General features: G+C 42.1%; 1 protein-coding gene across 1 annotated transcript in view; it reads right to left on the minus strand.

Moving 5' to 3' along the window:
- Positions 1-470: 470 nt before the first annotated feature.
- Positions 471-24,822, minus strand: part of GAS6 (growth arrest specific 6) — a 41,009-nt gene continuing 16,657 nt past the window's right edge. Inside the window, exons 5-15 of the mRNA XM_069004718.1 lie at positions 21,177-21,299; positions 19,478-19,597; positions 17,339-17,464; positions 15,256-15,377; positions 15,022-15,140; positions 14,442-14,631; positions 8,922-9,086; positions 7,230-7,398; positions 5,447-5,619; positions 4,441-4,666; positions 471-1,054 (exon numbers count right to left, since the gene is read on the minus strand). Coding sequence (XP_068860819.1) covers positions 903-1,054; positions 4,441-4,666; positions 5,447-5,619; positions 7,230-7,398; positions 8,922-9,086; positions 14,442-14,631; positions 15,022-15,140; positions 15,256-15,377; positions 17,339-17,464; positions 19,478-19,597; positions 21,177-21,299 — 1,685 coding nt within the window. The 3' untranslated portion in view covers positions 471-902. The remainder of the gene's footprint in view (positions 1,055-4,440; positions 4,667-5,446; positions 5,620-7,229; positions 7,399-8,921; positions 9,087-14,441; positions 14,632-15,021; positions 15,141-15,255; positions 15,378-17,338; positions 17,465-19,477; positions 19,598-21,176; positions 21,300-24,822) is intronic.

The following is a 24,822-nucleotide window of genomic DNA, read 5'->3' on the forward strand; positions in this document are numbered from 1 at the left end:
TGAATGAGCCAACCTAAAAATGCAGCAGCAAAAATATGTTATCACCAGATAATATTCCCCAATTCTCAACACCTCATCATTTGCTCCAGCAGCTACTGACACAAAAGCCATATGGCTTTCAATTTATTGAGTCCTTTCTTCTAAATGTTTCCTGCTGACCCAACTTCGCTTTCCATTTTCTGTTGACCAAGAGTTTTTCTAAAGGTCACAACTGAGTCTTCTTTCTGTGGTACCAGAAAGAGAAATTCTAGCAATAAGAATAGCAGCCACCATTTGCTCTGCAGCTGAGAAGATATGAAATACTGATGCAAGAACATAAACCCCCCACCCCCCAAAAAAACCACAAAAATCCAAACCAAAAAAGCAGCCTTCCCTCCCCCCCACCCCCAGCAGTGTAACCTCTACATCAGGCACAGTCTGAGTCATTGTGTCCAAATACCAGAATACTGAATAATCTCAGTACAGGTAAATTAAAAACTTGTATGTAAATATTTTATTCTCTTGTATTTTGCAAATCAGAAAGCAGTATTTGGTAATAAAAAATAATACAGAATTATTATTTTTATTCCAGTCCAGACTCATATATTACCAGGTTTCCCACATGACAGATGAAACTGTCTCTTACAGTCTAAAGATAGCATTCAATTTCAGTATATTCTGTACTTTTGACTTATTTAATATTAGTCTTCTGAACTATTTACAAATATATTACAACCTTTAAACCTCAAAGCAAAGAGTATTTCAGTAATCAGTCTGACATTAAGGATCAGTAGCTTCTACATAACTTCAGTGTTTAAGAGAAACTATACACGCAGTGCGGTAGATCTGAATAATTTATATCTTTTAAAAAAAGAAAAGCATTGAAAGTTTCTGAGTATAAAACTTTCGCATTGCAGTGGTACCTACTGACCCTCCTCGACTGGAGGACAGGAATGTGAGGTGATGTCATTGTGCTTGTAGAGAGCCTCATCTAAGTCCAGTGCCATGTTGCTCAGCTTGAGGGTCATGCAGCCGTGGTAGGACGCGGTGACCGGAGTGGAAGTGACAGGAACGTCTGTCAGAAAGGGGAGATAAATATCTCTGACAGCTGCTTTTAAATAAATACCTGCCCTACCTAGGCTCAGATAGCTATCACTTCAACGAATTCAAGCTCACCTCTTTCCATGCTAGGGTTTCTACCTCCCCCTGCCCCTCTCTCCAGAAGGCAAGAGCGCAATCCCAGACGTGAGGAAAACACCATCTGTTCTGGTGCTCAAAAGCCCTTCTCCCAGGCTGAACCCTTCCTCAGCTGCTCTGTGTCTCTGCAAGGCCTCCAAACCTGATGAAACCATGAAATCTTGTGCTGCACAGCAGCAAGGCTTCGCTGTGGTGGCACAATGTGCTCACATGGCTTTCCAGCCCCATGTTTTCCCCCCCTCCATCTCTGAACCCTCTGCTTTGTCATTAGTGGAGAGGTTAGACCTTCCTCAAATGCTCTTTCTCTTCAAAACAGTTTCCAAAAGATTGTAGGAAGAACTTTATGACAGGAAAGCACTTCCCATATGCAGCCTCTACCACTTGCTGGACTCATCTTTACCACGATTTTGCTGTGTATAAGCACAGGGAGGTTGCTGACCTTCATCAGCAAGGTGCTGGAATGCATCAGTTGAATTGGTCAGACTAATGAGACTAATTTTTACTGTGGAGATCCACTGGTGACGTTCTTTTAATCAGTTTACCAGCGGCAGAAAACAGATGGCAAGGAAGAAGACACTAAGCACAATCCAATAGACCAGAGGAAATTAGTCAGTCTTAGTACTGACTTCTGTAATATCATATACACACTGATGGCAAACAAACAAAAAACCCCACACAGTAACATAACGACAAGAAAATCGTCATGAGCTGTGTCCTCTACCGTTCCCCAAAGGTCATTAGTTTATTTACAACCCAAAGCTGACCCAATCAAACTGGTTGTGCAATGGAAAATAATAAATGTCTCAAAGAATATTTAACAGTGATTCAGGTAGCTAAATAAACCATTTATCTTTACATCGAAGCAAGGACAACTTGAATAATGTTGTCAACAGGTTGTCCTGTTGAGCCAAGATTATCTGAAATTTGAAGTGTTCTGCCTGGAGATATGCAGGGCTGATGTGATCAGACACAGCTCAGACAGTATCTAGGACTGAGTGGGAGACAGAACATTTATGGGAGATCTGTAAGCCACAAAGAAATATTATAAATCTTTTCAGCTTCCTGGATGAGAGATACCATTGCTCGGTAGTTGCTTTAACTAATCATGTTACCTATTTCTTATTCCTCTCCATTTACCAAAGTTTATCTGCAAAGTCTGCTTAAAGGAATGCAGCATCTCTGTTGTAATACCTCACATGAATGTAAACTAAATTTTGAGTCAGAAGAAGTTGAAGTTGTGGCTTAACAACTCACCTAAAGAATCAAGCAGATTGCTGTTACATGTGCCACAGGGCTGACTGAGAGACAGTGTGGGCTTTCAGATGGATTTGTAAGAGGTTAAAAAAATAATTTTTTTTTCTTTGTGTTGTAGTTGTAAATCACGTGAAATATTTCATTTTCTGTTATGACTAGAAATGGATCTGTCCGAAATGTAGTTATGTAAAGATTTGGAAGCCTAGTTTAAAGGTTCCTTTACCTGGTGGAATGAATATTTCCTGAAAAAACACCTATGCATCACATAAATTACATCATTTAGGATTTACAAGAACTGAAAAGCCTATAGAAAATGTAATAAATGTCTACATGTTCCCTTTGATCTGTTGAAACTCTAAGTAGTATTTCTTCCACATCTGCAATATTAACTGTGCTTAGGATCAGACATATTACATATTTGGACCCAGAATTCTTTCTTTATTTGTGGCAATGGAATAAAGACGTGAAGTTTGACCACTATACTGTTTTTTCCACAGGGTATGGAAGCACGGAAAAACCAAAAACTACGTAATGTTTTCAAAATCTGAATGAGCCAAACTCACTTAGATCTGACCATTCAGTATTGTTACTTAACCCAGAGTGATTAATCCAGCTGAAGTGCTGAAACGTTTATTTGCTTGGCAAATAACAAGGTTTCTCATGCAAGCGCTGGGTTCCTCTCAATGGCGAAAGCAGAGCGCTGGCAGAAATTCCCGTTGCTAAGCACAACAGATCAGAGAGGGGATAGCAGCTAAACCTACAGCAGCCAGCTGAGTCTGAACTGCCACAGCCATGGTATCTCACACTCAGTTCTGGCAAATCAAAAACGGTGCTGCACCAGCACAGGTAGTCTAAGCAAACCATAGAGAACTTGAGACAGTGACAGAATGGGATGATCACCTGAGCTGTGGAAGTCTCTGCTGTGCATCTGAGAGCTACTTAAAAGAAAGCAGGCGAAGTCTCTTGCCTGTGCAATGGCCAGCTTGGATAATTCAATCTGAGACTGGAAAATGCTACACTGGGGATTCCAGCCTTGTTCCTGCCAGTGTGTGAATGTGCCATGTGGCCTCCCCTTTCAGGTGTGACTGGCAGCCATCTGCATCATCAGCATAAATCCTCTGTAAACTCTTGCTCATGGTGGGGACAGCCTCACCATGAGTCCTAGTACATGTGGCACCTTAGCCACCCTGTTCCAGCCTGACTGCTTCAGCACCTACCAAGAGGCCAACATTTGTGCCTCTCCCTTGCTTGGGCAAGTAAGGGCAAGACTTTGCTTAGCTGCTGGCATCATGTACATCAGAAACTAAGTGTTTCCTTAATAGCATTCCTCAGCAGAAGGGACAGATAAACCTGTTCAGCCAGAACAAGAAACAAACTCCCAAACTTGGCCAATATTCATGATTCAGGTGAAAGTTTAATCTCACAAGCTCAGAAGAGAGGAGCAAACTGACCTCCCAGAAGAAGCTCTGTTGTTGTGGAAAAGACAGAGAAAGTATAAATGGTGTTAATCCCTTGGTTGTGCCCTACCTGCCCTCTGCTGGGAGGCAGTCAGTTAACTGTGTTGTGCAGTGATCAGTTCAAAGAGACCATCAGCCAGGGAGAATCACCACACTAGGCTTCCCAAGGTTCAGGTAAAGCAACTCGAGTCCCTAGTACTCCCCTCAAGGAGTGCTGCCATGGGTTCATTACATTAATGAAGCACTGCAGAATCCTGCAGTCCAGCTCCTATGGATTTTACCAGGTTTAAGATAATAACCCAGCTTATAGCTATCCTTCAGGTAAACCATTCCTATTGTTGAACAAGCAAAACCTCCTCTTTCTATTTTTGCCTCCAGCTGTCCTCAGAAGGACACAAACATTCAAGGAAGGTGCAACTCCATATCTGTTGTGTGCCTGCACTGCAGACAAAGCCTGCTCAAGCAGAAACAGGAGTCTCACAGCTTGAACAGAAACAGTTTTCCTGACTCCCAGCTCAGCAAGGTGGTCAATGGTACAAAACTGGAGACTCACCTGGCAATCCTCCCACGTATGTCTTCGTTGACTGCAAAGAGCTCTCCAAGATGGACAGACTGTTCTCCAGCTCAGAGATGCTTAGTTCACTCTCTCCTGCTACCCCATCTACCCTCAGGGATAAGTGATCTTTCTTGAGGAGGATGTCTATAGAGTGTTCCTTCTTATCACAGAGATTTATTGCCAGTCTGGACACAACTGTGTTCTCCAAGGCCACAATGATAAACTGAACAGCAGGGGAAAGAAAGAAAAACAGGCAGTGAGCGGAAAAAATACCTAGCCACAATTACTAGTACCAGGATGACCCCAGTGTGGCCTTTATTACAAATATTTTGCAGAGCCTCCCGAGAATTAGGCTTATTATTATTGCTGATTGTATTCTGAGTTCATTTGCATAGATGAAAAACCAATTAATCAGTGGGACTAATTTTTGAAACCATGTTTCCTCAGAGAGAGTTCTCAGTGGGTCTTGCAGAAGTCATTATATTGCACTGGAACCAAACCGACTGGAACTGCTGTATTATAAATCAAAATTGGCTCATGAGATTTAGAGAAATCCTCCCTAGTTTACCTTTGTGGAATGCCAGAATCTAGCCATCTATTATGAATGCCATTAAATAGTAGCTTCAACACTCCACCAAAACTGGCCTTTCCCAGCACCTTCCCCACACCTAAAGCCTGTCTCTTGGCTACCTTGGGACAGTTACTGATAAGCGAGAATGGAAATCCCTGATTTATGGTACTAAACAGTTTCTGTGCCAGAAAAAAAAGTGTGCCTGCATTCAAGAGAGCAGTTCCATCTTTTACTTAGGCCACATTTGCAAAGAGCCCCCTATTAGCAGCTGACACACATCTGTAAGAGGCAGAACTTCGGTGCCAGTCAAGTACTGTTTTTTCAGACCATGCTCTGAACAGGAGGCAGGCAGCAAACCTGACAACTGTTTTTGAAAATGACTTCCAGTTACCAGGAAACAGCAAGGAAACTTCTCTACAAAAGTACTGGTACCTGACGTTTCAGTTTCTTTGTGGAGTGATAGTCAATCAGAGACAGTGATAGAGGGACAGATGCTTCTTCTGTAACTAGGGCAAACAGCACACCAGTATCTGTTGCTGGTTGAATTACAGCATTTACTTCGATTTCCCAATTTGTCTTGGTTTCGTTTCCAGAAGAAGGTTGCACTACAGAAAAGAAATGCATAGGACAATGTATCAAATGGGTAAGCTGTTCAATTTCTCTGTGGAGAAGAGCATAGGCAGATGAGCCTCTGGAGGGACTGCCACCTTTCTTTTATTAAAAAAAAATATAATTCCAAAGCATCTGAACATAAAATCGGTCAAGAAAATGGCATCAGTTTCCTCTTGCTACCTTATGCATTCTGCTGCTTTTCAGAACGTCAAAGGATAACATTAAGCTTTTTTTTATCACAAAGAGTTAGTCAAATTCTCATGGCTGCCAATCTGACACGTTCAAAGAACTTCTGCAAGATAGGTCAATCAGAAACCAATTTTTGAACCAGTCTGCCCAAAGATCATTGAGAAATCTAAGTTGAAATTTGACATGCAGGAAACATTTCTATAAAAGCCTGTATTAAACTCAAAAATTATATAAGCATACTACACTCATCACCTACTCAAACTCTTCCTGATGACCAACCTCTCAGAAGTGTGACATGTTTTATTTCACCTACTGAACCCTGAATTAAACTTTCTGATATCTTCTTACTCCCTCAGTGCCCTTGTAATTTAAAAGGTAATGCAGGCTGTAAAGAAAGATCTCAATCCTGCTACTGCAACCTCCCTTCACAGGAGTATTAACTTTACAGTTCACCACATCTTGAAATACAATAATGCATTCTTTATAAAGCTTACCACTACAAAGCAGATAAAATAAGAAAGAGAGAGAGTAATTGTTTGAAAAAAGAAAATGCAGGTGCTGAGGCCTTATCTCAGCCAAGTGCTGTCATCTGCACTTCACCTGCACTTTAGATGCTGCCTTGTCTTTACTTTGCAATTTTTGAATCCATGTGCTAAGTAGTAAGACAGATGCCTGGTACTCCCTAATTTACAATGGAACAGAAGAAAAATCTGTATGATGCTGAAGAGATGGCTCCTGCAGAGCAGACTTGCACACCACGCTGAAATAGATGGTCAGCATTTGTGTGGGTTCAGAAATACTGATAGCTGATTACACAGATAAGCAAACACAATAATCTAGAACAACAAAAGGTGCCTTTCTGAGTGCTACATTAGGACGGACAAGTTTGGTTTGAAACTTATTATTACTGTATTCCAGTTTAATTGGTTTCTATCAGAGATATGCGTAGTGCATTTGTCCCAAGTGTAAGTAATGACACCCCAGGATTAAAAGTGAATCCAAGACAATAGACCATATTAATTTTTTTGTCTATCATAAACTCAAGATACAGCAGGATGGCTTGCAGGTCTCCCAGCTGGGCAGAAAACAGTGGTAAGGACTGGAAGCAGAAGCACCTAAGCTGCTGACAGGGAGATGTAAAGCCTCTAAGGCTGAGGATGAGCTGGAGCCAGTCTGGGTGTGAAATGTACTCCTGGAGCTACACAGAGAGAACCTAATCCATGCTGTGCATATTTTCACTGGCTCGAACTATCATATATAAGCCTTCCTTAGCTATGAATCAATCACAAGTTTAGTATTTTCTGCATCAATCAACAATGAATCTGGCATACATCTAAGTTTTACACTGTTTATTAACCAGGTATGGTTAATGGCAGGACAACAGGTCAGAAATAAAAAACCCCAGCCTACTTACTGTAAGTAAGATTAAACACAGCAAAACCTCGGCCAGGATAGAAAGACCCTCGTCCTGCTACAGCAAAGCACTGCATCTTTTCATTCATCTTTATGGTCTCCTGGATAGAGGTGTCCTCCCCATTCAGCCAGTTCCACGCCCGCATGCAACCATCCAGCCGAGGGTTTATCTAGGAAGATAAAGCAGTGTCTTATGCCTCAAACTATTGTTCAGAGAAGAAGAATTGGGTGCAAAGGAAATACTGAGTTATATTATGATACTAAACAGTAGAAATAATTTTGACGTGTTATGCACATGCAAACCAACAGGCAGCAACCCCAATCCTCCAACCCCAAGCACGTGAGCGGCCAGTATTCCCCAGGAAACTCCTGAGCTCAGCTTGTCTCCACAGGACAGAAGGGCACTAGCTAGTGCAGGTGCTGATTTGGTTGTATTGATTCTCTAGGTTTCTCTGTGTGTTGCCCATCATTAGTACAACTTATTTCTAAAGCTCTGTAGCCAAAGCTCCATAATTCTGCATTGCAAATGCTGGAAACTAACTTGAGGCTGAAAATCCCAATCCTTTTGTCATTGCAAACAGCTTGCATGACGTACAAGACCAACATTGGACCTGCTCATGGTATAAGCTTTTGGGTTCTGGCTCAAGGAGGGGTGCCTGCACCACAAGACAGGCACACCACTCTGTACACACCTTATTCCTCCCAGCTTCTAGTTAGGCTATCTAGTACCAAACATCAGCATTAAAATGTGAGCCAGTGTGTAAAGAGCAGGCTCCTTGCAAAGCCTCTAAATCAGCACCACTAGTCCCAATTAACTGAAGCAGAGACAGAATTAAGTGTCTGAGCCAGGATAAAAACCTGAGGAGTTTCTGGCTCTCAATCCTAGATTCTGACTACACCCTGAGCTTCCTGTTTCCCACATGCAATGGCCCTGAAAGACTTCTTGTGAGGCACAGGAGCTGTGAGGTTCAGCTGCTGCACTCCCAGCCACAGAGCCACAAGCTTGTCACCTCATTTAGGAATAAGATGCAAATTTGGGTTTCAAGGTGCCAACTCTGCTTGTGGTGGATATTCAAACCAGCCTGAGAAGCAGCTATTCCAGAAACACAGCAATCATCCAGTCTCACCCAAGGAGTGCCTTAACTTTTATTCATATGCTGTATCTACTTCAATTAGGAGGAAATAAAGAAAAATAAGCTTCTGTTTTTCCTTGGGTCTCACTAAACTGAAACAGCAAACACAAGCAGCAAATTGTGATACGTTATATGTGAAGCAAAAATTTTGGTCACAACACAAAAAGTGCCCCTGATGTTGGTTCCAGACTTAGCAGGCACAGTGGCACCCTCACACAGCAATGTGCCCACCAACCCCTCCCCCAGGCCACGCATGCTCTCCAAGCCAGCATGACCACTGTGAATTTTGTCATGTGCTCCAGTTTTGCTGTGCCCTAACTCTGCAGGTGGGATACATCTCACCCAAACTTACCAATTTAAAAATCTGGAATCTCAACTTTGCTACTGGCTTAGGCTCCTGCTATAGTCAATGGACAGAAAGCTGTATCCAGAAGATGATAATTCCACCTGTTTCAGGGCAGGTTGAACTTCTCTCAGGAAGGACTGACATTACCCCAAGAGAAGAGGAAATCAAGCTCTTCAGGCATGCAAAGGAACACAAGTGATCATGCTATACTTACTGGTAGAACAAGGTCCTTTGTTTTGAAAGGAATGCCTCCTACTGTCAAATTCAGCTGATACACTCCCTTGTCTAGAGTAAACAGGTCCCCTGAAACAGCTATTTTCATAACTGCATCCCTGTTGACCTTTATAATCAAATTTCTTTCGAGTTCCTCAACAGAGATCTGAAAAAGTAAAATTCCAAATTGAATAATTAAGTATGAAAAGAACTTAGTGTCTGCAGCCTCAGGTACAGGACAGACCCCAGTGAAATCCCCAAGACAAAGAAATATTTTCAGTCCCCAAACCTCTTTGTTTACCTTTTAAGTTACATTCCACCTTGATACGTAAATCTACTCTAGAAAGTAGTCTGTGGTTACCCTTATTGGTAAAGACAGTCCAGCTACTTCAAAACAGCTACAGAAAAACGTGAGTGGATTAACTACATGACTTCTGTAGGTTGCTTTATGCAAAATGTAGATTCGATAATGAGTTATTAATAAGAAACTTCCTATTGCAACTGCATGTGAAAGGAAAAGCTGGAACAACAAATAAGATGTCTTTTGTTGGATCAGTGGAAGATAACACAGAAGCCTCCCAGACCCAGTCTTTGAATACCCCCCTCTGCAGAAAGCACAACAGATGATGTAATTTTTGAGAGGGTAATAAAAATGTGTAAGGCAATAACTTTTCTCTCAAAAAAGCATCTGCAAGTTTTCCCTCCATGTCTCCAAAAAGCTACTTCTAGGAAGATTCTTTTACCACTGAAATTTCAAAAAAAAAGTCATCCTTTTGATTATGACCAGGTTTCACAAGGAAGCACTATGAAGCTTCTGTGGAGGGAGAGAAGGTGAAGCCCAAAGCTGATGCACCAGACTGCTGAACAGCAGCCAAGATATTGCTGCCTTGGGACCTGGGTCCTGCTTCCAACAGAGTGTTCTATGACTGTAGCAGAAGACAATCCCAATCTTCCTGTAGAGCAGAAGAAAGGAACACACCTCCACTATTTCATAATCTTCTTCCCACTTTATGACAGATACTCCACCTACCCACTCTTCATCTGTACAGCTCTGTTCCCTGGGATACCCAGATGCTGCTTCCATCAGTGAGCTGCTGTACAGAACCAGTTAGCTATTTCAGAGGACGTTTAGGCATGTCCTTCCCTCACCCTGCTAGCAGGCCAGGTCCTGAGCACCCTTCTCTCTGCATTCTGACTAGCTGTCCCAAAATCACTCTTATCAGCTATTCTGAGCTCTTGTTCTGTGGCTGTAACATAAAGGAGGACAGGGTTGAGCAGGTTTATACCTGGGCACTCCCTTTGGATTGCAGTCTTCAGTAATGAAGATAAAGTGAATTTGATAGTTGAAAAGGTTATTCACAGACTTTCCTCTTCTCATGAACCTTTTTTCTTCTCTTGTGGATTCTAGTATAATCTGGTTTATTTTGCTACAATACTGTTTACACCTGGTGTGTTGCCCTCTGGCATATCCTACAGCACATGAATTTGTCTGCAGCTTGCTTGTTTAAAGTAGCACCTACACCTCCTGACTGCATTCCATGAAGACACAGAAGCCAGTCTCAAAAAGGTAAATTTGGGGTATTGGAAGGCTGTAAGGCCCATTCAGCATGTGGGAACATAAGCCCAGATCTCCTGGCAGCCACAGCCCAACTGGCTGAGCTACACAGGCTATGTAGCCAAAAACTCAAACAGACACCTCTGCTCAGTGCCGTGGTCACTGCTGCCCTGATGCTCCGAGGTATGGAGGGCCACAAGGAGCTGGCACAGACCATGTCCCTGCTCCTAGCACAGACAGTGGGCAGACACAGAGCAAACGAGAATTGGGAAAAGCTGGCTCCAGCAGTGCCCATACTGTGCTTCCTCTGTGAAGAAATCCTACTACTTACAGGGCTACCAGAATTCAGAGCCTTCTAAAATTTTCTTAGATTGTATAGCAAGTAATAACACAGAAATTAGAAAAAAATATATTCTGAGTTCTCAGCTGCATCTGATCTTTAATACAAGCAAACCCAAATCAGTGAAAACTTCCATAAGAGAAGGGGTTAATCCCTGTGGCAATTCTAACAGATTCCAGTTTAGGAAATTACATTCTGCCTACTTCACAATGCCCTCTGGCTGTTTAAACTCCTGCTTCTTATAGTCAAAACTTAATTGCTGGTGCACCACCATCACCTACAAACCAAAAGGGGAAGCATTTCAGTAGTTAGCATCCTGCTCCAATTCCCTGCTCTTGTGGCAAGGAGAAGCTACTTGCTGCCTGCCACCATGACCCAGGGACATTCAGGAGGACAGTTCTCATAGCTAAGGGTTCCCATATGGTTAGCCATAAGGGCAGTCAGCTTTGTGTTTTGGATTCATGCCCTGGATAGTTCATAGCACACAGCCAGCAGTTTGCTGAAAAGCAAGTGGACAGCACTGAAAAGGGACAGAACTACAGTCAGCCACAGGGCTAAAGCCAAATACCAATCTTGTAATTGCTTAACTTTCAGCCCTGACATTTAACAGTGCAGGTAAGTTCTTATTTTTGCTAACCAGACTGTGTAAGACAAAATGATGACTGTTTTTGGAAATGCAAAACAAACAGAAGGCGAGTGCATTCTCTATTATCATAATTTAATATGTGCCACTTCATCCAGCTGGATTACACACAAATAGCCACATTAAAAGTCTTTCCTGAGGCTTGCTTGTTTGTGTTTTCAATGCTTGTTCAATGGTAATTTCAAAATATCTTAGGAGGGACTAACACCAGAGAAAATACCTAGCTAGAAATATTGGCCTGAAGTTTTGAAAATGCCATCGTATTTCTGTTGAAGTATGCAACTTTTGCTCAAGAGACAAGAACACTGCTGGTGGTTTTTCATATGTTTTGCTTTTAAATACCATTGTTTTTCCACCTGCTGAAAGTTAAATAGTAAAATTGATGTTTTCTCGCAACCCATATGAAATTCTCTCCAGTATCCAAAGTCCTCTAGTTAAGATCTAACCAAAACCAAGGGCTTGATTCTGTGCATACTGAAGTCCAGACTAAAGCTCACAACTGCACTTGAGCCTGGACTGTGACCTCTGAAGATTGTTGGGGTTGTGCTTCATAGAAGGTGAGGCTGCAAAGTACACACAAATCCATGATTAAAATGAAATGTGTGGCTACATGCTTTGTAATAGGAGACAGATAAAAAAAATCCATAAACAGGGCTCCCTGAATTAAAAACCATGCCAGAAAGAGAAAAAAGGAGAAAGGAGGGAGGGGATAAAATGTAGGAACATATTTATAGTTCTATCACTCAACCATATAGATTAAATTGCATTTAGAGGTGTGTGACACTAGATGTCAAGCAGAATAGAGCCAAGCACCTCTAGGGTGAAAGCAAGAGGTAAGAAAATACAGCAGAGAAAGGAGAAATCAACAGCCCCCACAGCAAACCAGGCAAGGTCCCAAGTCTCAAAGGTGTCAAACATGAAGTCAAGAGACTAAAGCTTTTTCCTACTGCTGCTGTTCATCCGTGGGTAAATCCTTCTGCTTTGGAGCACTCTTTCCCTTTGAGACGCAGTCACCAGAGCTATGGCCACTGACCTGCTCCAGGCACACATTCCTGTGCCAGCACTGCATGATGCCCTCTCCTCCATTTGTGCCATATTATCTATGCCTCTGGCAGCTGCCCAGCCCTGCTCAGCCCACATGCAGGGACACCTCTGGCCCTACCCCATCAGTGTGGGTCCTGCCCACCTGCCTCACAGAGCACCCACACCTTGGTCTGTACTGTCCCAAAAAGCCCTCGGGAAGGATTTCTGAGGGATTTACACAATCTCTCAGAAAATGCTCAGGGTGTGTTGCTGCAGAAACTCAGCCAGGCAATGTCTTGGTTGGGATGATACCTGGGGATAAGAACCCTGACACTGATAACTGGCAGGAGACCAATAACCCTTGCCTAAACATGACACGTGCTTTTATCACACTGCCTTGTCTCCCTGAAGAAAGAAAATACATTTCAGCTGTGTCGCCTTAAACTAATATGGGGTAGTTTGTCATTATCTCATAATGAGGTCTGGAACTTAACAAGTATGTTAGCTCCTGTGTTAAATGAATTAGCTTGGTAACTGCTGATTTTTGTGACTCCCAAGTCACCCCAGTAGCATCCACTCTGCTTTTCACATCTTCTGTCACCATCCTCTCTTTGCAGGCAATTACAATTGTAGTATTTCAATCTAGCAGAACAACTCTTACCATAAAATTCAGTAAGAACTGGCTTGAAGCTATTCTTATATGTAAAGATACAGCTTGTCACACATTTTATCTACAGCTTCACTGAACCTCTACAGTTCTCCATTTGGAATCTAAAATTGTTTCACTGACACAAAAGGAACTAAACCAAACATCACCTCATCTGCTGAAAACATTACCAAATGTCAGTAGTTGATAGTGAATGTATTCAAGGACTTCTTTATTTATTAATTAGAAACAAATTTTTTCCCACCTTGCTTATTTCTTTAACGTATAATTTTGAGTTTTTATATACTAAAAAATGTAAACCAGCAAATGATTCACAGTTACCTGTATCTGCATTTGTCTTGTATGTGAGTGAGCTGACAACTTCCCACCCACTCCCCAAGAGGCACATCAACTTAAAAGTTAAAATAACTAATTAAGTAAGAAAAAATGAAAGGAGAGGAAAAGGCAGAAGTGAGAAAGCATGTATAAACTGCTCGTCTAGTGTAGATCATACTGCAGGATGTTTTTCATGATCCTGTCACAAATGGTAACAACCGTAATGCTACCCAAATCACCAGTCGATGTTCTGTGAGAGTGCCAAGAGGAACACCAATCCATACAATCTCATGAGATTGCTGGGATTACGGTATCAGTAAACAGATGTTTCATGGGTTACAGTGGTAGTGCTGGGTTGACAGTTGGACTTGATGATTTTAGAGGTCTCTTCCAACCTTGATGATTCTGTGATTCTATAATAGACCCCAGTATCTTTACAAAGGAAACAGTCTAATTTGTATATAAACGGACCTGAAGACTTTATAAAAAGGATACTGTAGCATAAGAGATTTGTCAAGGCCTCAGACAATCTGAGCCCTGTGACTAAACAAATGAATGAATAAACAAAAGCAATGACACCACCCCCCCAACCACCAACCACACTTGGAAACTTTCTTAAAAGAACAGAGCTCCTTCTCTTGTACGCACTTCCAGACCTCACCCAGAGGACATCTTCTTGAACTGATGCGAAGTCATCTTAGCCCTACTGCATCTCAAAGGCACTGGTTGTGCAAGTGGTTGCTCTGGTTGTGCAAATTAGAGATGCAGTCTATATCACAATGGATACAGAGCATAATTCAGTTTTTTGGGAAAAATATCCCATTCTCACCTTAGAATGTATAACATACTGGCATGCATTAAATGGATAGATAGGTTGGAAAAGAATTTCCCAAGAATACAGAAGATCTATCTGCACTTGACAAGTACATCCCAAACAAGCCAAGAAGGAGTAAGACCTCAGCAGGGCTCCAGACTCACCGTTTGCCACATGCCATGGTTGATAAGTGGTCCGGTGCTGGTCACGCGACCGATTCCGTTGTATTTCAGCTGCAGCTCTAGCTGTCCTTTGCGCAAAGCCAAGACTATCCATGTGCTGTCTTGATGGCCTCCAGCAAAGAAAAGGATACCTTCAGGATCAAAGGTTCTAAAGTCGAACTCAGCCACAAGTCTGACCACACAGGTGCCAAGAAATAAATTAGTTATGCAGAGTTAAAAAACCACAGAGTACTTTCCATATAGATAGCATCAATACTAGCAGCTATAAAGCTCTGTTAAAATATACTAGCTTTTAATGCACTACCAAAAGCCTTAAGATGTGAATACAGCTTTTAAAATATCATCAAAAATAGAGATATATACTATATTTCAGTAATTATCCTAACAGCTCTGTGGTCAAGGCTGCCTTTCTCAATTACTGGTTTGGACAATGTTTAGCCTTACAGGACTTCATAATCCAAGCAACTAATGATGAATGTAGGGTCAATTATTATTGCAACAACTCCCTTGCATGCATCAAAGCCACTCAGAGCATTTGACTGTCATTCTAAATTGTCCTCACCTCGTCAGCTGTTTCCTTTTGAAGCGCAGCCTGATAACAGGTGTGCCGCTGAACATCCTCCCCAGGTGTAAGGATTTAATACTCCTTCCAACAGCAAAAGGCACACATGGTATGATGTTCTATAATAAAAACATATTTCTGAGTGCTTATTCTCCTTACACAGGAGAAAGAGAATCAGAGAGTGCTGTAAAGTAAAGGTCTGTTCTGCAGTTACAGCAATGAATGCTGACATACCTCACATGTATTCATGTCCTGAGAAAGTTTCACTCCCCCTCTGCCATCACAATGACAGGTGTAACTCCCTGGTGAGTTGACACAGGTCTGTTCACAGAGCTTTTCTTCACATTCATTTATATCTACACAAAACCAGTGAAGAAGAGAGACAAAACCACTGAGTTTGTTTAAACATGAACCATCTTGGGCTAAAAAAGCATTTTTAGTGCTGTGTTGTAGCACCTTACACTTGAGCATGCCCAAGTGCTCTGTGGCCTGTGCCATATCTTTACAGGAGAGAAGAGTTAAAATCAGCATCTGCACAAAGGGAGGAGCTGTTGACTCCCTTGAAGGCAGGGAGGCCCTGCAGAGAGACCTCAACAAATTAGAGGGCTGGACAATCACCAAATGGATGAAGTTCAACAAGGGAACTTAAAGTTCCAAGTGCTGGATTGTGCACTTGGGCTAGGGCAACCCTGGATGTACGAATAGACTGGGGAGTGAGTGGCTGGAAAGCAGTGCCACAGAAAGGGACCTGGGGGTCCTGGTCAATGTCAAGTTGAACCTGAGTCAGCAGTGCCCTGGCAGCCAGGAGGGCCAACCCTGTCCTGGGGGCATCAGGCACAGCATCGCCAGCCGGGCAAGGGAGGGGATTGTCCTGCTCTGCTCTGCTCTGGGGCAGCCTCACCTCGAGTGCTGGGGCAGCTTTGGGTGCCACATTATAAAAAAGATATTGAAGTATCAGAGAGCATCCAAAGGAGGGAATAAAGATGGTGAAGGGCCTTGAGAGGAAACCATGTGAGGAGCGGCTGAGGGCACTTGGTCTGTTCAGCCTGGAGAAGAGGAGACTGAGGAGAGACCTCATTGCAGTTACAACTTCCCCATGACGCGAAGAGGAGGGGCAGGCACTGATCTCTTCTCTCTGGGGACCAGTGACAGGATCCAAGGGAATGGCCTGAAGTTGTGTCAGGAGGTTTAGAGTGGATATTAGAAAAAGGTTCTTCACCCAGAGGGTGGTTGGGCACTGGAACAGCTTCCCAGGGAAGTGGTCACAGCACCAAGCCTGACAGAGTTCAAGAAGCATTTGGACAATGGTCTTGGGCACGTGGTGTGACCCTTGGGGATGGTCCTGTGCAGGGCTGGGAGTTGGACTCTATCCTTGGATCTTTGTGGGTCCCTTCCAACTCAGCTTATTCTGTGAAATCTATTTTCATAGACAGATTCCAGCTGCCCAAAGATACACAGCAAGTCAGTGGGAAGGCAGGAAGCAGAACTCAACTGCTTGTCTGCTGGAGCAGAGCCCTGGGCTTTAACTTCTAGACAAAACCTCCTCCCTTCAGGCCCCTTCTGCTATGCCTGTACTGACTGGCTTCTGCTCCTTGAAGTCAGGGACTGCAAATAAAACCTGAGTTTCTCATTCACTGTTTTCTTTTCTTCTTTCTTCTGCTGTTTTTTATCTTCTTCACAAACAAATGCCGGAAAGCAAATTGTGACAGCCCACAGGGATCCCTTCAGGCAGAGTTTAACACTTAACGCCCAACAGGACTGGTTGGAGTGTGATTTGAGTCATTACGTTAACTTAGACAAAAGGCAGGGAACAATGCTGGTTCTGGTTTAAAAAAGTAGTCTGTTGAGAAAGCTTGTGGCAGTGTAGCCAGCAGAACTGTGCATGGTTCCAGTACATATTAAGTTCCTAGTTCAGAGTAATACCACAAGAGAGGTTTTGAAAAAACAGCTACTGCTTTGTAACTTTTCTTGTCCTATAAAGAGAGACAGCAACAGGCACAGATGCTTCTGAACTTTCTTCAGATCTTGCACTTGTTGAAAGTTCAAGAAATCTCACTACTCTGGTTTGTACAGCTCGATTCAAGTCATCAGAGACAACTGCAAACTCAATGAACTCAAAGATGACAGCAAGCTCGATGAACTCAAAGGTGACCACATACTGCAAACTCACTCCCAACTAGGGAAAGGGAACAGAACTCCAGTATGTAAGCAAGATTAAAAAGAAATAAAAAAGCTTTTACTGAAGCCTGAAACTAAATTTCTGGGGTTCTACAGATTTAAATTATATAATAAATGCTAACATATTTCTTGAGCTTACCCTGACAAGTTTTTTTCACGTCATCATACTTGTAGCCTGCATCGCAAAGACATTCATACGAGCTTATTAAATTTTTACAATGAGCTTCTCCACAGATATCTGCTGATGCTGTGCATTCATCTATGTCTGCAAAACAAGCAATTAAACAACATAACTTCAGAGGAGTATAATCACTTTACTGTTTACACACCGGAGTGAGCTTAGGGCAAGAAGATCCCTACGTAATTTTGGAAAATCAAAAAACCAGTATCTTTAAGAATCTACTTTTAGGGTTAGCTAGCTATAAGAAGTGACTTCAAGCTTCAGAATTCAGTTGGTCTTTTTTAGCTTAAGCCATTAACCACCATTAGAAAAAACAATGCAGAGTGAACCAGGAGAAAAACTGTAAAACAAAACAACTACCACAAAACCAAAAAGCCCCACTCTCCCCACTCAGGGGGACTGAAACTGCAGGTTGAAAAAGCAACAGGCAGAAATTTGGGAGCAGCAGCATGAATTTTACCAAAACACTGAAGGAACACTCAGCCTGTAGCACTTCACAGATTGCTGTTCTGTGTCCCCAGACAGGCAGAGAGTAACTTTTCATACATTTACAAAGCTAAGATCTAAATCTGTTGTTCTGTAGTGGCAAAGGAGAATTGAAGCAGCCCAATCTGTCACAGAGGACAAGCTGTGCCAGAGAGATGTAGGGTTTCACCATGAAGGTAGGCAAAGTACTGGAAGTCCATAAAAAAACCTGAGTGTTTTCCTCACATGTTAACTAATACCCCGCAGAATCCTGGTGTTGACAAAACATTTGCAGTATACTGAGAGTTCAATATTTACTTTTGCTTTCTAGCATGTGTTAAAGCTATAATTACACATTACTGTTGTTGATTTTCCCACGTATGAGTGAACTGGCTGAGTACCCTGTGTAGCTCAGTCTACAAATCAAGACAAGAGGGAACTTTTGTGTGTATGCTCATGATGACATGAAACAAACATGGAAAAAAGTCAAAATGCAGTGATAAATCAGAGCTGTCAATAACCACACTTGACAGTAATCTCAGCAGCTGGAAGGTCACACGTTGAAGCTACAGAATGCTTATGTAGTAGTTCTCACAGTGCTCTAGGAGACAGCACTAGGGTATGAAACAAATGTACACACACAGGAAAACAAACACATTTGTGAGCCATTCACCTGTCCATGCTGACTGGCACCAGAGGACAATTCAAAAGTGAAGTTGGCTCTTCTAAGTTGCTGCTCCCATTAGGAAGGGATACCATGTAATCTATACAGTCATCACTTTTTAGACTGGAAGTCACATAGAAATAAAACCTTGCTCTTTTTCTTTTTGCTGGTAGCATTTATAAGTTGTTCAGATGAGGTATGCAAATTGTTTAGAAATACGTTGTCACATCCATCTCCAAGAGGAATATACCTCTTTTTTCATGAGATGCACATAATTTTAACAGCCACCTGTTATTGAGTATTGAGTCTCTGTGTCAGCATGCAGTTTCTTAACACTTTTAAAATCTCAGTTGCTAAAGTTTTGGTTATGTAAATTCATTCTGCAGTTTCAATCAGAAACTTCAGGTCCTCACTTTCTGTTCTCAGCTGGTATGTAAAACTGCTGCCAACCTTTTGCTAGGGCCTTTCTACACCTATTAATATTCAGTTGCAGTGAATTTAGTAATCTGAATCTATCTGAATTCATTAGCTGCTGCACATATCCAAATTTAAAAAAATAAAATAAGAAACAGACAAAAGAAAAACAAATGGCTCACATACTACAACACTGCGAGGCTGGAAAGAATCATAACAACACATCTGGCCAGCACTTCCTCCTCTCAATGTCAGGATATGAGGACTGATCAACTAAACCAATTTAGCACAATCCAAGCCACAAATCCTCCATGAATCACGCCTGTGTTATGCTTTTGAGAGCACCATGGTCCAACTGCTGACAAGCCCAGGCATGTAGGCTGGCTGGAGCACCCAGCATAGCCCCAGTGGAGTAAAGCTAAGAGGAGCTACCAGCAAGTTTCTCCTGGGCTAGGGAGCAGACCGGGACCGTTCAGGGCAACCCAGCTCTCCGAAATACAGACACAAGTCACTAAGCACCCCCCAAGCAACCAGAGAGTCCCAGCAAAGCTTACCTTCACATATTCTGCTGTCTTTAAGAGCGTAACCACTGTAGCATGAGCACCGGTAGCTGCCTAGCTTGTTGAGGCAGAGCTGGTTACAGCCACCATTCTGTGTTCTGCATTCATCAATATCTACATCAAAAGAAAGTGTTACAGTCAGCTTTTCACATCTGTAAACAATCTACAGATGTGAGAGTGAGATGTGCATTGGGAAGGAGAAAGACCAAACAAGAGACAGTATTACAGATGCAACAAATGGTTACAAAAAGCACAAAGATTTCATTCAAACACTTATGTACATAAGCCAAAGTTTGTTTAACTTAAGAAAAAAAAAAAAAAAAAGAGGGAGAAACTGTAACTGAGTAGTATCTCCTTCACCACTCTGAGAATACATGAGTATCTTTAGTCACTGTGGAGGCAAAGAAGCTTGTTTGCCAAAGCAAATTAATTATGTATTTCATATCATAACTAAGTATTAAAATTATGTCATGACCAGTAAGCTCAGGACAAAAACTTTAAATAAAGCAGGAGCACTATATTGTTACTATTACAGAACTCATGAGAACACAGAAAGTTCCAAGTTCACACATGCTGAACATTGTGAGCTTAACCGTGCTCCACTGAAGTTGGCAGCTAAAGCCTGTAAAATCCAGCAGAGCCTGGGTTTCACTCGCAATCTACCCTACCTGCTCGTTGCATCCCACTTGTCTATGGGACTCCAGAGTTAGCTGATGGAGTCTCCAGAGTTAGAACACCATGTCAGGGTATTTTATAAGAAAATAAGGAAGTATGCTTCAGACTGATCAGTGTCTGAGCTCTCAAAGCCAACTGGATACTGACTGGTCTGCTTTCTGAATTGATTAAATAAGATGCTTGAGTGATCCTCTAATCTCATCACAATATTTACATGAGAAGGAAAGGCCTGGTTCTCCTGCTGTCTTGGTTGCCACAATTGTGGACTGGCTGGATACGACTTCTAGCCATAACTTACTATTGGCAAGCAAAAAAAAGCAGTGGCCCTGACAGGAAGCCTTGCAGGCAGAAGAAAAAAAAAAAAAAAAAGAAACCAGAAGACAAGAGGAAGGAAGATAACTTGTAGAGAAAGCTCTGTGGGAAGCTGGAACTTCTTGCACAAAGAGTTTCTGTCTGAAATTCTCTTTTGAGGTGATGGAAATACACCAATGGAATATGTGGAATTAAGTGGACATGGAATAAGGTCCTACTATCAAGGAGGCTTTAACAGACTAATTTTATCAGTTTGTGTGTCATCAGACTCAGACCTCAACTTGCCGACTGAAAGTCATTGTTCCCACTGCAGGGATGCTGGATGGGAAGATGGGCCAGCTTCTCTGGCTCTGCGGTCTGTGATCTGTTACACCAGGGTTCACAGCAGCAGCTGATGCAGTTCTGCTTGAAAAGGCACTACAACTCTATTGCTGCTGCTGCTTTCAGAGGGGTGGAGCAGAAAGCTGGAATGTAACTTCTTGGACTACCTTGCCAAGACCAAGCTGAGCTCCACTAAAGTCATATAAAAATGCTGATGTGAAAAAACTAACTGTTTGACAGAAGGGTAAAAGCATGAACAGTGTGTAATCCAGGTTAAGTTCTGTGACTTTTGAATTGTGCAGCACAGTGTCAGTGACCATTTGAGAATACAGCAGAACCCAAAATATCTTTGTTACAAGAATGAAAGATAATGAAACCCAATTACCTTTTTCACATTTTTTTCCCTGCCAGCCACGCTTGCATTCACAATAGAAGTCCCCCTTGAGATCCTCGCATTTGACGGTCCCTTCTTTGTGACAAGGATCAGGAGAACACTGGTTTGGCAAATCTGATTTACACAAGGAATAAAAAAACCAAAACAAAACAGAACAATACATTGAAGTCACTGAAAACCAGGTGTTTCACTCTCATCAGAAGTTGGGAAGCTTAAACAGTGTTGGGGAATCACTCAGAAATACTTGCACCTGGCAAAACTGAAAGCGAATTCTCAGTGCTCACATGCCAAACAAGCTGTGCCAGGAATTTTGCAGAGCACATGCAGTGGAATTCATCTCATTGCAAAAGGGAGTGAGCTACCACCCCCATATCTGAAGGGAACATCCTGAAACAACTCAAAGTAGTTCATTTTTCTACTATTGCTAATTTTTGAGAAAACAAAAAGCAGTATCAACTAAAGTCCTCAAGAAAGGATGGGTACTCTTTTCAATCATTTTTGGTAGTTCAACTGAGGATCGTACCAGGGCGGATAGATTTCTGGCTAGCAAAAGTTTATAAATGAAATTTTTGTTAGACCTTTTCTATTACATAGAATGAAAATAAAAAGGAATACCCATACATAAACAGTCAAGGAAAGCAAACCATGAATCCAGTTTACAGAGAACACAATGTTCCTATGGGGATTTTTAAGCCAAGTTCCAGTATTTGGCAATGCGTTTTCTCATTGGAAAGAAGCAAGGGAGTAGTCACCACCCTTTGGGAAGGATTGAAGGAATAAATCTCAAAGTATCATGTAACTACTGACCAATTGTAGTCATGGGCCCAAATTCACCTACCCACTTACCTGCAAAACACCCAGGGACAGTGCTTTGCAGAGGTAACTAAAGGAAGGATGAGAGAATACCCTTGTTTCCACAAAAAAGTGATTTGGTAGCTATCATGTAGTAATAACCCATTAACACCAGTGTTCTAGATAAGTGGTCTTCAAAAACATGAGTGCGTTAACTGTTTGCACAACTTTAACCAGAAGGAACAGTGCAGAAGCTCATTTTGCAGATTGCAAAGCTCACCTAGTTCAAAGGCCTTTCTTTTTACATATCTCCTCCCACCACTGGAAAGTGCCCAGTGCGTGCATTAAGTGAGCAACAGCAGAAAAGACCTGCACTGGTCTCCATGCACTGGTTCTGCCGAGTCCAGTACAGACTCTTGATATTCTGAAATGTGACTTCGTAGCATAGCAGGGAGGCTTTTAGGAGGGGAACTGTTCATAAATTAGCAGCCCCATCAGACTTCTCAAACTGAGAGAAGTTAAGACTCCTACTTTTGCCAGGATTATACTTCTTCTATGTATCTCTTCTTAGCTTCCTCTGTGTGATCCTGAAAGTGACTGTCATGACAAGCTGCTTTGAAAGAACTTTAACATTTCTATGAGTGCAGGCAGTAGCAGCTCCATTTGATGTCTCATAAAGCACTGAACAGCACTCCTGTTTGCACTGACTGCCTCAGATTTAAATCTCAGGTGGTTGAGGTTGGCAGGCATCTCTGGAGATCACTTGTGCGACCTCCCTGCTCAAGCAGGGCCACCTACAGCTGGTTGCTCAGCACCATGGCCAGAAGGATTTCGATTATCCTGAGGATGGTAACTCCACAAGCTCCCTGGGCAACCTGTGCCAGTTGTGGTTCACTCTCACAGTGAAAAAGCATTTCCAGATGTTCAGATGAAATCTTCCAGATGTGCAGAGCTGGGGCAAAGCTCTGGCCAAAGAGGCCAGGCCACACAAACAAAACACAGCTACATGGGCTGTCTTAACATCCACCTGCCATAACACCTCCCAGTAAATCACTGCCCAGCTGACACACTGCTGGAGGTGGAGGAGTTGGGGAAGGAGAAGCCAGGTTAAGGTGGTGATGAGCCACAGTAGAGCTAGTCTGACCAGGATGTTTCTTTTCCTTGACAGATCAGAATGTGTACATTAAACAGAATGGTTTAGGTATAATAAGCCAAGTATTTTCTTTTTAGGAGCACAAACCAAGCCTCCTAAACATGGCAGTGTTTTCAGTCATTTGATAAGCAAAACAAGTCAACAGGGTTATGCCCAACTTATCTGGTGTATCCACAAGTTTCTGATTCTTCCCCTCAAACAGGATTCTGACATGCCTTGCAGAGCCAGATGGTAGTAACAGTGCCCAGCAGGATAACAACCCATGGTATAATCCACGGATAACAACCACAGAGATTTATATCACATCAGCACTGTGCTGATTATTTGCTCCCTCTTATCATGAGAGTTTGAGAACATAAGACACACTCCTATACTCTTCTGGTGGTTTCACAGCTGTGTAATTCTGCTGGCTTCATAGAAGGTGCTCCTGACTGAAACCATTGTAAAAGAAAAAAATTGAGCTCGTTTCCATTCATTTACATGACACATTTTAGTAAAGCTGTTAAAAGTAGTGATGAGCATGACATTTTCATGTGCTTTGAGCTGTGTGTGATAGCACCTATGAAGCTCATAAGTGCATACAGAGAATAGAACTACCAATTCCATCTTTGAAATCTGTATGGAAAAAAGACTTGGCTTGTGCTCGCTAACTGTCACTTTCAGTTCATCACTTTGTTCTGTGAATTTATTTTTTGATACCCACAAAATAGTTCATATTGAAACTTCATAAAGAAAATGCTAGGTTGCAAAGAATATTACACTTAGTAATTTAATAGTAAAAAGCAGGCACAGGTGACCTAACAAGAATCTCATTGTGTTTTTTAAGGCCACATGAAGCTTCATTTCCCAAAAGTCCTGTACAGATTTCCAAAGCCTTGCAGAACCAAATCCTTAATTCCTAGATGATCTGCAGGATCTCTTTTAGAAAAAGACCCAGGTAGGCAGAGAAAGTACAGGTATCCGTGTGTAAAGTCAGCATCTATCTGCAAAGCAATTATAAATACTCATTGTAGTCTCAGTGGATATAGCACAATAAACAGAGTCCATAGAGGGCCTCAGGTCTCCCCAGAGCAGACACAGTTTGGTTGGGGGAATCCCTCTAGAATCAGAGGAGAAAAACTCTCTTCTAACTCTGATGGGAATACTGCTCATGTAAGCACTCATGCTGGAAATACCTATCTATACACTGTATCTAATTCTCTGAATCTGGAGCTGAATTCTAGCTGTATAAACCTGATCTCAAAGTTTATGAAATTGGGAATCCTCACATATTCTGTCTAAGCTGTCTAATCACTGTCATACTTGAAATTTCTACCTTATTTCCACCATAAAGTTAATCATCCCCCAATTAATCATCCCCCAGCTCTTAGGCTGTTCAATGTCTTTGTATACCAGATTAAAAGAACTTTCCACTACCTTGTTTTGAGAGGAGAAAGGCTGTTAAGAAACAAAATTTAGAAGCGTCTTGCAGGCACAAACCCATAGAGCTACATAGTCTTTTGGCAGTATCTGTGAAAAATTAAGAGGCACACTGGTATTGGCCAAGCACGAAGCCTGTCATTCTTCCAAGCACATTTCAGGCTCCTTCTCTATTACTTCTCCTGTGAATTGATGATGGCTAGCCAAAACTCAGCCATTTAAAAGTCTTTTAATATTTTAGTGGAGGAAAATATTACCATTTTCTTTCTGAAC

This window comes from Aphelocoma coerulescens, chromosome 1 (genome assembly GCF_041296385.1).
Source record: "Aphelocoma coerulescens isolate FSJ_1873_10779 chromosome 1, UR_Acoe_1.0, whole genome shotgun sequence".
Taxonomy (NCBI): domain Eukaryota; kingdom Metazoa; phylum Chordata; class Aves; order Passeriformes; family Corvidae; genus Aphelocoma; species Aphelocoma coerulescens.